Source organism: Myzus persicae, unplaced genomic scaffold (assembly GCF_001856785.1).
Source record: "Myzus persicae strain clone G006 unplaced genomic scaffold, MPER_G0061.0, whole genome shotgun sequence".
Classification (NCBI taxonomy): domain Eukaryota; kingdom Metazoa; phylum Arthropoda; class Insecta; order Hemiptera; family Aphididae; genus Myzus; species Myzus persicae.
This window is the reverse complement of record NW_019104211.1, coordinates 255118-267866: the sequence shown is the minus strand read 5'-3', so window position 1 is coordinate 267866 and position 12749 is coordinate 255118. Positions and strand designations below refer to the sequence as shown.

The following is a 12749-nucleotide window of genomic DNA, read 5'->3' as shown; positions in this document are numbered from 1 at the left end:
CTGTTTTAATATGTTTCATTGTATTAGCGAACGAAATATGTTTATAAGATTTATGATACTCACCTAAATCTTGATCCTCCCAAGCTTGCTTTCCTTCGATTAAAGCATTTAAGACTTCTTTACTGGGGTCTGTACCGCTAAAAACGTAGTTTCTCGCTCGTACCCGCTTAAAGAAGTCAGCAGACACATATTTTGAGTTTCCATGATGTGGCACATAAATAAGATCCAGGTAAATGGGATTAATTCTCGACATTCGACTCGATGATCGACTCCTGAGTTTACTCGGTGATTCCGATCGCCGGATTCGATTTTGAGCATCTTTGTCTGAAAAATTAAAAGAATAATATTATAATATTATTTTTTACTCAACCCATTTCATATTATTGTAAATTACATAAATAGATAACATTTTGAAATATATAATTATTTTTATATTCTTACCCATGACATTAATTATTGGTTTGTTGTCTATAATCTTTTTCACGTTCTTTTTGGGTGTTGTCTTACTACTCATATTTTGAGGTTCAGCGAGTTCAAGGATCGGCTGTGTTGGAGACGGAAGACCTAATGGTTTTCCCCACTCGCGAATTGGATCAAAACCGTTATTATTAATGCTTTGAACTGGTGGTAGACCTAATGGTTTACCCCAACTCTGAACCGTATCGGATGATGTACCTTGGTTTTGGTTAATATTATCATGTTTAGTTGTCTTGATTTCTGTAACGTGGTTACCGTTTGCTTCAGTAGTTGTCAAATCTTCACCTCTAGTAATCCTATGTTCCTGCATAGCTTTATTAAAATCCATGTTAATTTCTACATGTCGATTATCGAGTTGCATTTGTACGGGTGATGGTCCAGTAGACATAGGGGAGCCGGGCATATCATCATCAGTTTCAATTTTATTGTCTTCGTTATCATCGTCGTCATCATCAATATTCATTGCTGATCTAGACATGCTAGACTCGCTGTGTGGAGTAAATGGCCGTTCGTCATCACTACTACATGGGTGCAATGCTTCGTGTACATCTCTTTTTAATTGCATCACTATGTCTTTAGTGACACCTAAGTCTTCAATATTCAAAGTAACACCTAATGGTTGATTCATACAAATGTCTGTTATTGATGAATCACATATCCTATTTTTATCATCAGATGTTTTAACTACATCTTCAATTAATACGTTTGATAATTTACTAATACATTCTTCTGAAGTAATATTGGAGGTCGGAGTGACAGTTTTTAAATTCTTGGATTCATTATCAGTAATCACGGTATGCTTAGTAAGAGATTCGTCAGTGATATTTTTCCCTACTATTTGAGCAACATTCATTATACCAGTCTTATTATTTTCTTCAATCAATAATGTTGAGATATTCGGAGACTTATTATTAGAAACAGTGATATTTTCAACAGGAAGACTATGATCTGTATTTTTCTCATTTACGTTATCATGTTTTTCATCAACTTTAACTTTATCGTCAAGTTGTAGAGATTTTTCAACCTTGTTTAATGTATCAGTATTTTTATTAAGTTGTAATAACGTTTCAGTTTCAACTTCTAATTCTTCTTTTTCACTTTTTAAAGGAAGAGATTCGTTTAAGCTACACTGTGATTCAGGCTTAATAATAGTTGATGTTTTGTTATCGTTATCAGTTAAAAATTTCGCAATTTCTTCACACAAAGAACCTATTCTACCTAAAGATTTTGATTCTTCAGGTTTTTTTTCAATTACATTAGACTTATTTTTATTGTCAGAAGGTGACAAAATAATTGTATTATCATCAATCAGTAAATTCTGAGGTTCATCAAATACAGAACTATTTCTTGGTAGTTGACACTTTTCATCTTCTGTTTCATGGTGAATTGAACTTGAGATACTTGAAATTAAATTTTCTTTTGTACAAATTTCATTATTATGAGACTTAATAGATTCTTCACACATTGATTCAACTTCATTGTTTATTTTAGATTCTGTACTTCCGATGGTAGTTGCTGAAGAAACTGCTTGTTCATATGCTTTATTTGAAATTATGTTTTCTGTTACCTTAGTAAATGGCAGGTTTAGCATTTCATCACACAAGGATCCAGATTTGTTGAATATTTTGGAATTATCATCAATACTGTGTTCATAAACATTTGATTCCTGAAGACTAGAACTCTTTTCCATAATTTGTAATTTTGAAGGATTATCAATTGTTTCATCAACAACAGAACTTTTTCTACTAGAAAGTTTTGAAGATTGAGTATCTATTTCTTGACAAATTGAACTTGTACTACTTGACGAAAATGTTGAGGATTTGTTCTTATCCTGGTCAAACGAATCTTTTATACTACATGATTCAAAATCATGTTTGTTCGTGCCAATTATAAGTGCACATTCTGTATCTTGGTTAAGTGAACTATTTTCACTTATTAATAATGTAGAAATGGATTTTTGTTCTTTAAGAGGTTTATCAGATATAATATCATCTACAGTAGAACAATTATTACTTGTAGGTAAAGATTCAAGTAATTCTTCTCTAGAATTTGTTTTATTGGAAATTAAATCTTCATTACAATTTTTTTCCTGGTACTTTATCGGTTCTCTATGAGTAGAACCCTCATTGTTAAATACTTTAGGTTCTTGATGATCATCAATAGAAGTATTCACCATTCCTTCATTACAAAAATCAATTCTCGATTGAGTCATGACTTTATTTTCTATTTCATACAATTCTTTGTTGGGAGACATAGTAGTTACATCACATTTATAGTCTGCATTCATAGATGTAGTAACTTCCACTTTATCCAATTCAGTATTCAACGTATTTTTTGTTACACATTCTTCGGTGTCGATTTCAAGACCAGGTGATTTTAAAAGCTCATCACAAACAGATTTACTTAAGGTCTTTAATTCTTGCTCACCCAGGATATTTATTGACGTACTTTCTAAATTGGATATACTTGTATTAGCAATATTTGACGATATATTTTCTTGAACTGTAGATATTTCATCACAAATTGATCGATCTTTACTAGATGAATTATTTTGTTGTTTGTCCGCAATAGAAAAGAGTCCAATACCTTGTTCTTGATTAACTGAACTCGATATACTTTTTGATTCACTTTCATTAGTATTAATTAATGTTAGCCCCGACGAGTTTACCGGTTCTTCACTAATTAAATTGGTTTGACTGGACGCTTTTAAACACTGATTATCTGTGATATTTTCTGGTCCTTGTGTCATAGAACTGGATATATTTGTAATGACATCTTCTGATATAATGTTTTCACAAAGTGGAGATTTCACTGGTTCGTCACAAACAGGGACAGATTTACTAGATCCTTCCTTATTAATGTCGTTTTCTGGAATACTTTCTGATACTTGCGTGATAGAACTGGATGTACTGCTTAATGCGTTGACTGTATCATTAACATGAGATTCAGTTGGTAAACCACAAACTGAGCTAGCTGTACTTTCTGTTTTGGATTCTTGTATATCGGTAACATTTTCTAAAGTACTTCCGTGTTCTATTGTTCTAAAACCAGAACTTATTGTATCTTCATGAGTAGCTATAATCGTTTCATGAACTGGAGATTTAACAGGTTCATCACAAATAGAGCTAGCCTTACTAGATACTTTGGACCTCTGCATATCAATTACATTTTCTGGTTCTCCTGCTATTGAACCAGATCTACTTGTAACTGCATGTGTTGCTGTGATTGTTTCTTGAACTGGAGATTTTACAGGTTCATCACAAACTGAACTAGCCCTACTAGACGCCTTAGATTTTTGCATATCAGACGTATTTTCTGGTCCTTCTGTTATTGAACCAGATCTACTTGTAACTGCAATAGTTGCTGTAATCGTTTCATGAACTGGAGATTTCAGAGGTTCATCACAAATAGAGCTAGCCTTACTAGATGCTTTGGACTTCTGCATATCAGTTACATTTTCTGGTTCTCCTGCTATTGAACCAGATCTACTTGTTACTGCATGAGTAGCTGTAATCATTTCATGAACTGGAGACTTAACAGGTTCATCACAAATTGAGCTAGCCCTACTAGATGCTTTAGATTTCTGCATATCAGACGTATTTCCTGGTTCTTGTGTTATTGAACCAGATCTACTTGTAACAGCATGTGTTGCTGTGATTGTTTCATGAACTGGAGATTTAACAGGTTCATCACAAATGGAGCTAGCCTTACTAGATGTTTTAGATTTTTGCATATCAGTGCCATTATCTGGAATAATTTCTAGGTGTTCCGTTGTAGAGCTAGATCTACTAAGAAGTACATTAGTTGCTGTGTTTGTGTCATGAACTGGAGATCTCACAGGTTCATCACAAACAGAACTAGCCCTACTAGATGCTTTTGACCTCTGCATATCAGTTACATTTTCTGGTTCTCCTGCTATTGAACCAGATCTACTTGTAACAGCATGTGTTGCTGTGATTGTTTCATGAACTGGAGATTTTACAGGTTCATCACAAACAGAGCTAGCCCTACTAGATGCTTTGGACCTCTGCATATCAGTTACATTTTCTAGTTCTCCTGCTATTGAACCAGATCTACTTGTAACTGCATGTGTTGCTGTGATTGTTTCATGAACTGGAGATTTTACAGGTTCGTCACAAACTGAGCTGCCCTTACTAGATGCTTTAGATTTTGACATATCCAAGCCATTATCTGGAATAATTTCTGGGTGTTCCGTTATAGAGCTAGATCTACTTAGAAGTACATTAGTTGCTGTAACCTTTTCATGAACTGGAGATTTTACAGGTTCATCACAAATGGAGCTAGCTTTACTAGATGCTTTAGACCTCTGCATATCATTTACATTTTCTGGTTCTCCTACTATTGAACCAGATCTACTTGTAACTGCATGTGTTGCTGTGATTGTTTCATGAACTGGAGATTTTACAGGTTCGTCACAAACTGAGCTAGCCCTACTAGATGCTTTAGATTTTTGCATATCAGACGTATTTCCTGGTTCTTGTGTTATTGAACCAGATCTACTTGTGACTGCATGTATCGCTGTAATTGTTTCATGAACTGGAGATTTAACAGGTTCATCACAAACAGAGCTAGCCCTACTAGATGCTTTAGACCTCTGCATATCAATTACATTTTCTGGTTCTCCTACTATTGAACCAGATCTGCTTGTAACTGCATGTGTTGCTGTGATTGTTTCATGAACTGGAGATTTTACAGGTTCGTCACAAACTGAGCTAGCCTTACTAGATGCTTTAGATTTTTGCATATCAGTGCCATTATCTGGAATAATTTCTGGGTGTTCCGTTGTAGAGCTAGATCTACTAAGAAGTACATTAGTTGCTGTGTTTGTGTCATGAACTGGAGATCTCACAGGTTCATCACAAACAGAACTAGCCCTACTAGATGCTTTTGACCTCTGCATATCAGTTACATTTTCTGGTTCTCCTGCTATTGAACCAGATCTACTTGTAACTGCATGTGTTGCTGTGATTGTTTCATGAACTGGAGATTTTACAGGTTCGTCACAAACTGAGCTAGCCTTACTAGATGCTTTAGATTTTTGCATATCAGTGCCATTATCTGGAATAATTTTTGGGTGTTCCGTTGTAGAGCTAGATCTGCTTAGAAGTACATTAGTTGCTGTGATTGTGTCATGAACTGGAGATTTCACATGTTCGTCACAAACTGAGCTAGCCCTGCTAGATGCTTTTGACCTCTGCATATCAGTTACATTTTCTGGTTCTTCAATTATTGAACCAGATCTACTTGTAACTGCATGTGTCGCTGTAATTGTTTCATGAACTGGTGATTTCACAGGTTCATCACAAACTGAGCCTGTTTTGTTAGATGCTTTTGAATTTTCTTTATCAATTGTAATATTTGTTTTGTCTTGTTCTTGATAAAGTGAAGTAGATCCACTTTTATCAGTATTTTTATGAATTTCTTGTGTGTCTAAAGGCTCGTCATAACTTGTTTTGGTGGATAATTTTGTCTCATTTGTTCTATTATGTTCCTCACAGATAGAACTTGATCTACTTGAACTTTTATTTTCTTTCGTTTTTATTTCATCAGTAGTTGTTTTTTCTTGATGTTCACATTCAGTGTCAGAATTTATTTGAGTTTCTGATTTTTGTTGTATATTAACTATGTTTGAATCTTCGTGTAAATTTAAATCTGACGGTACTGTTTCAAGTTCTTGTCTTGTGGACATTTTAGTTTCATCTTGGTCTGTTTTCAGTGATTCAGGATATGTTGTAGTTTGGCAAATAGTTTTATTTTCAATGTTTTTCAATTCTGTATCTGTTTCTTGAGTTGTCATAATTTGTTTTAAATCTTCAGAGTTTCCTCGCTTTTCTGCATTACATTCATCTGTATGAAAACTTTTATGTAAATCTTTGTTATTTTCATAAACAATTTTTGAATGTTGTTCATTGATACTCTTTTCTTCTTGTAATTCAAATGTTGCTCCTTCTTGAATAAGTGTTGGGTTTTCTTGTTTATTTGATTGAGTACACATATTTGATGTTTTAGTATTATCGTGATTAGAGCTATCTAAATGGTCATGAATTTGGTGGTTGGTGATCTCATGTTCATTTTGTTTTTTTAGTTCATCAATTTTGTCTGTTATTTCACATAAATCTTTAGATGATTCAAGTAAATGTTCTATTAATTTAGTTTTTTCATCAATATCAGGAAGAATTGAACTTTGTTTTGTTTCTGCGTATTCATCTTCTTTATCAGAATCTTCTTCAAGTTCGGTATCTAATAAACCTACCGTGTCCAACACTTGTCGTTTTAATACTTCTGGAGAGGAATCTAATGAAACCAGTACATATTCGGCGTTTTCTACTTGCACAATTTCTTGGGTTTCAATCTCTGACTCAATTTCTTTGTCAGTAATTTTTGGTTTTTGTTCATCTGCTTCTTCGTGAAATGGTAAATCAGCCACTTCATCTGGTGTTTTTAATGCATCTTTGGCTTTTTTAAATTCTTCAATTTTTTTGTCTGATTCGCTAACTTCAATTTCCTTTTTTGATTCCGTGATTTTTTCATCTTCCGGCATAGTGGGCGCTGTAGTAGCTCCAGAGTCTGACAGTTTTTCTTTTGTTACAATATCTTTAGCTGTTGTTAAAATGCCATCCAATTCATTTGCAATAATTTTTTTTCCATCAGGAGTTAATAATTTTTCTGGTGTAATTGCTACTTTCTCTACAATCAAAATATCTTCTTCTTCACCACTTTTGTCTTTGTCACAACTGATCAAACTTGATTTATAAACTATGTTTGGGTCTTTTTTTAAAGAAGTTTCCGTGATTTTTGGTTGAGCTGGTTTTATTTCTTTTTTAGTTATTGGAGTTCGCTTTAGGCCTGAATTTGTTCTCGAAGAAACTAAAACTTTACGATTGGCTTCCTCTTTCTTACTTTTAGTAGGAGTGCTTGAAGGAGATTTTGAAGTTGTAGTTGTTGATTTCGGCTTAATAACTTGTTTAAATGGTTTAGGCGCTTTTTCTTGATTTTCAATTGGAGTAGTGGGTGATGATTTATCAGTAGGAGGAGATTTAGATGATAATTTTAACGATTTTTTGGTAGTTGAACTTTTTTGGACAACCTTGTTGGAATTTACTTTTGCGCTAATTGAACTATATTTATGTTCAATTTTTGGTTTTGCGTTTGATGTTTCTTTTGTAACTGATTTTATGCTTGGTTTTGGTTTATCTGTTTCAACGGGAAACTTTGGCTTTGGAATTCCTTCTTTGGGCACTGTTGGTATTATAGCTGTTTGTATAACAGCATTTGAGGCCGATGTTGATACTTCTAAATTTTCCATAGTCTTAACGGTTTTAGTTTCACCTGGAATCATTTTTTCAAGAACAGTCTTCTTAGTCGTCTGAGATTTGACTGTTACCGATGTAGATGAACTCATTGATTTAATAGAACATGAAGGATGTTTTAAAAATTCTAGGTGTCTGACTCTTTCTAAAGATTCAAATATCTTATTTTGAGGACAACTTCCTGGAAACAAAATTCTAGTGATTGTAGTGTTTGGATTTGCTGGTTGCCATACTAGTAGTGTACAAACGGATATAATGTTCGGCAGCGGAAACTGTAAATCTTTTGTAGAATTAAATAATTTTTGATCGCCTTCATTCCATTTTGCCAAAAAGTCTTTTACCTCTTTACTATCTTTGGAAGGATTTAATACATACATATCTAATTTTCCATGACCAACTTTATGATATAGATTTATTGGCTCTAAATTTATATTTCGATAACATAAATGAGGACGAAGTTGTAATTGCTTAAGATCAGTTATTATGCTTTGTGCTGTATCAATTAAGCTAATTGAAAGAATATCTTGTTTAGCATCTATGTCAGGGGATGATATTTGTTTTCTTGTCTGAAAATAAATATATATTATAAATATTAAAACAACCGTGAATATTATTAATACCTATTTTTATAATACTTAATATGATACAAAAGAAAACATTATTTAATATTTTTATATTCTAAGTAATTAAATTGGATTGAAACATATGTTGGTGATATAAATAAAAATGTTTATATAGCTATAAAAACCCCATAAGGTCGTACTAAGTACTAAATATTGAATTTTTTAACTTTTATATCGAAACCGTTAATATTATTAAACATTGTTTATATTTAATTTAAAGTAATTATCGTATGCATGATACATTGAGTTTAAACAAGTTATTGTATAAAATAGTGTTGGGCAGTTCTGACGTAGCTTGGGTTAGTTGAAATGAAACAAAACATTTAAAAAATATTCAATTCGAATACATTTTTCATTATTTTTATATACTTCACTTAAGAAAATGGAAATACTTCTTATGTGAATTTAAAATGATTTATTATGTAAAATTTCTTACCTTGAAGTTACAGAAAAAATGTCCTATTTGTGGATACAATGAAGACATGGTTTTTCGTTTTAGAAATGATGCAACTCCCTCCAAATTACTACTGTTGAGTCTTGTTAATAGAACTGCATCTAATCGGTCCAAATGTCTTGCGAAACCCCAAAAACAAGAATTTCTTCCAGCTCCTCCGTCAATTAACATATTGAATCCATTAATACCAAATAAAGCGGAATCGCCTTGACCAGCAGGAAACACATATAGGGTAGGTCTACTAAATCTGATATTTCCAACAACTTGCGACCCTTCAAGTAGTATATCAAGTTCAGCAACTTCAATTTTATCACAAAGCCATCTTACGATTGATTCTATTGATCCATTTTCAACTATTTTTTCAGGTGGGTTCAACAGAAAACGTGTGCCCTTAACTCGGCCAACTTGATTCCAATCAGCATCTGCAGAACAATGAAGTTCAATGCGAATCTGATTTTCATGGAGTCTAATCGTGCGCTGAGCTTCAGCTGTTTTATATGCATCTAAGAAGTCAGTGACAGAAAACGAACCGTCCTATAATTATAGAAACAATTATTAATACAATTATATTTTAATTGATGATTCAATTTAAACTAGTTGTTGATCATAAATGATTTAATATTCTATCGATATAATATAAAATAAATATATGTAAGTTATTATTTTGAACACAATATATATGTATATTATATATACACATAATAATGGTGTTGAAATAGAAGTGAAAAAAATTTAATGATATCCAATATTAATTATAAATTATAATAAAAATTGATTACAAAATGTAATAATATCAACTGGTACTTAATTAAATAAAATTAACTAACCTGAAGGATCCACGATCCATTTTCTGTGAACGAATATCCCGCATGTATGATACATCTATACTTAGTAAAACTAGCTAATAAGTTTCTTACACATTGCACTAATGTACTGTGTTGAGGGTTAATAAGAATTTCCGCCACTAAATTATCACTAGCATATTGAAAAAGTTGTTCACCTAAAATGTATTTTAAAAATTCATTATTTAAAATTGTTTTATTAGTAAATACTCCTTTACTATTTTATAAAAACTAAACTAAGCCATAAATATACCATTTTTGCCTTCTTCGCCTTCAATATTTTGATTAACAATAGCATTGAATTCAGTAACTATGTCGACGCCACTCTCTTCATAATTCCAACACGAAAGCCCTTAAATATTAACCAATACGTGATTATTTTACAGAATATTACAACAATATTTACCATGTAATTTCCAATAAATAATAGATTATAAGTGAAACGTGTTTTAGTTGGTGTGCAGAGCATTTTCATTTGATATTCCTACCATTATTATTATAATTTTGATTTCCACAGGGATAAGAATAGATCTTTTGATAATATTATTAACACAAAAAAATATATTACAAAATTTATAGATTAATGAAGTCTGTTCCTGTTTAATATTTTGGATTCAAATATCATGTACTCAAGTATCATATTTTGTTTTATATTGTTTTAACCAATTCGTTATATTTCAATGTTTACAATATTATAGTTTATAACGGAATATAGTTCAACATTGTTGAAAATAAGAAAACAGTTCAGTTGTGGGTTGAAAGACCTTAAACACCAGCATTGCAAAATCTAATTTTGGTGATTTTTTTATAAAACTATGTAGTCTATAATGTTAACGTTTCTTGCCACATAATTGTATGAGTACACAATCCCACTCAAAGAAGTATTCAATTACGGAGAAGAAAAAAGAATATTATAGTCTTCATCAAGATAGCCGATCTTATATCGAACATTTAAAACAATGGATTAACAATACTTCATACAAGCACAATATCAAGGAAATTATAAAAAAAAAATTGTTACCTAATTTTGTAAGCCATTGCAGGCTAATAAATTATGTATTTGAAGCCTTAAAAAAAAAATTTATGAGCACAATTATACCCATACATTTGTTTAGCTATTTATTTTTATTATTATTTATCATTAAAAATTTTTATTAGATTATTATTATATGAAAAATTGACTGTCAGGTTTTTAAGAAAAATTTTTTTTAATATTTACTGCATAATATACCTATTGATTTGTAAAAGTTTTATTTTCATGTAAGCCTGTCATGTTTGGAATATCGATCAAATTTTATATTTGGAGCAAGAAACCATTGTTGGATGTCCATCAATCACTTTTGTCCAAAAATAGTTTCTATAGCTTCTTTACCTAGTAACCGATGCTTTTTATAATTAAAATAATAAGCGGCATCAACTTGTATAAGCGCAATACCTACATTGGATTACATCGATTTGCTGTTGTTTTAACTAGCTTATATAGTTGAGTCGGATGAGAAAACAATCAATATTTCAACAAAATTAATGTATTAAATATTTCAAACCAAACCACATTTTTATAGTAGGTATGTATTAAATAACTTTAATTAAAATCTCAGAGTCTAATTTCTCTAATATATAATGTTTTTTTTAATGATAATTAAAATTTATAAATAAATAATATTTGCCTAGCAATATCATAACTGACAACCATAAGTACGTTTTAAAAATACTAAATGTGTTGGTATAACAAAATACGTTTTTAAATTTCAAAAAAATATATTGTACCCGCAGGTATACTTTTTATATAATATTCTAGCTAAATCGTTTTTAATAGCTCTAAAAGTATTCATATTTTATATTATAGAATTTTTAAAGAAAATAAAAGCTAAATTATATTTTACAAAAAGAATAAATTTGTTAAAATTATTTTCTTTTTCCAGTATTTGAACATTATCATAAATCAACGATGATCCCATTATTTTATTGTTTCAATAATAATAGTATTTAATATTAGATAACTTAATACCCTAAAGTATAATGTAGATAATTATTAATATTTCACTTTATTATTGATAAAAAATAATGATTGCTTCGTTTACTTATTTTGAAGAAAATAGTAAATAAAATAACATCAAGAATACAGTAAATGACTTTAGTGGGCCCATTCAATTTTTATTTATGTCACTTTTGTTTTTAATCATAAATCATGATGGTAATATTTTATGATTTGGCAACAATGAGTAATTAAAACTTAAATTTCTTTTTTTTATTAAAATTAATTATTTTAAGTAACGATGGGCTTAATATTAATGTAAGTAACTACTTTTAAAATAACAATTTATCATAAATAATAATTTATAATACGTTTTCTTATTTTACATAGGTTGTAGCTTTTAATTTATATTTGAAAAAAAAAAATAAAATAAATGTTGTCACCATTTCAATATTACGTAAAAATAAAATATTTAAAAATGTTCACGTTTTATAATATAATCTTTGACAATAGTACATCGACTACTATTTACTTTCCTCCAGAATACACTTTTTTGAAGGTTTGATTCAAAAAATATTTGTAATAAAGATATTAATTAATAAATACAATTAATTTTGGTATTAAAGTTATAAATGTATAAACGATGGTCTTAGACTTAAATGGTTAATCGTGGGTGTCACAAAATAAGTATTATAATACTATAGTATTATATTTATATATGAATAATTATTTACGATAATTTATGTAAGATCCATTGTTTTACATAACCGTCCTATTACGAGAAACGATGAACTATCTACCGGGTTTAAAGTATAAGTGTGTGTGTATAACTATTAATTATGTTGATAAATTGTAGGTATTATTAACGAAACAGGACAAGTGTTAAGGGAATTTAAGACTAACACCAGTACACCACTAGCGGATATATACTAGCCAATTATTTTATATTCTCAAAGCATACATTTAATGCACATTAAATACTTATAACATTTAAAAATATGATTAAAATGTTCATCATTATATATTTTTTTTTTTAGTGATGTGTTG

General features: G+C 30.5%; 1 protein-coding gene across 3 annotated transcripts in view; it reads right to left on the bottom strand.

Annotated features, from left to right (window-relative positions):
- The window catches only part of LOC111040069 (microtubule-associated protein futsch), a 28393-nt gene that overhangs the window by 2899 nt on the left and 12745 nt on the right, over nt 1-12749 (bottom strand). The window contains exons 3-8 of one of the 3 annotated variants that reach the window (XM_022323791.1): nt 9981-10079; nt 9713-9885; nt 8868-9419; nt 5187-8374; nt 442-4898; nt 64-324 (exon numbers count right to left, since the gene is read on the bottom strand). In XM_022323791.1, the coding sequence (XP_022179483.1) occupies nt 64-324; nt 442-4898; nt 5187-8374; nt 8868-9419; nt 9713-9885; nt 9981-10079 (8730 nt within the window). Of the gene's footprint in view, nt 1-63; nt 325-441; nt 8375-8867; nt 9420-9712; nt 9886-9980; nt 10080-12749 lie in introns of all 3 variants that reach the window. The other 2 variants (XM_022323792.1, XM_022323790.1) reach the window with 2 other exon arrangements.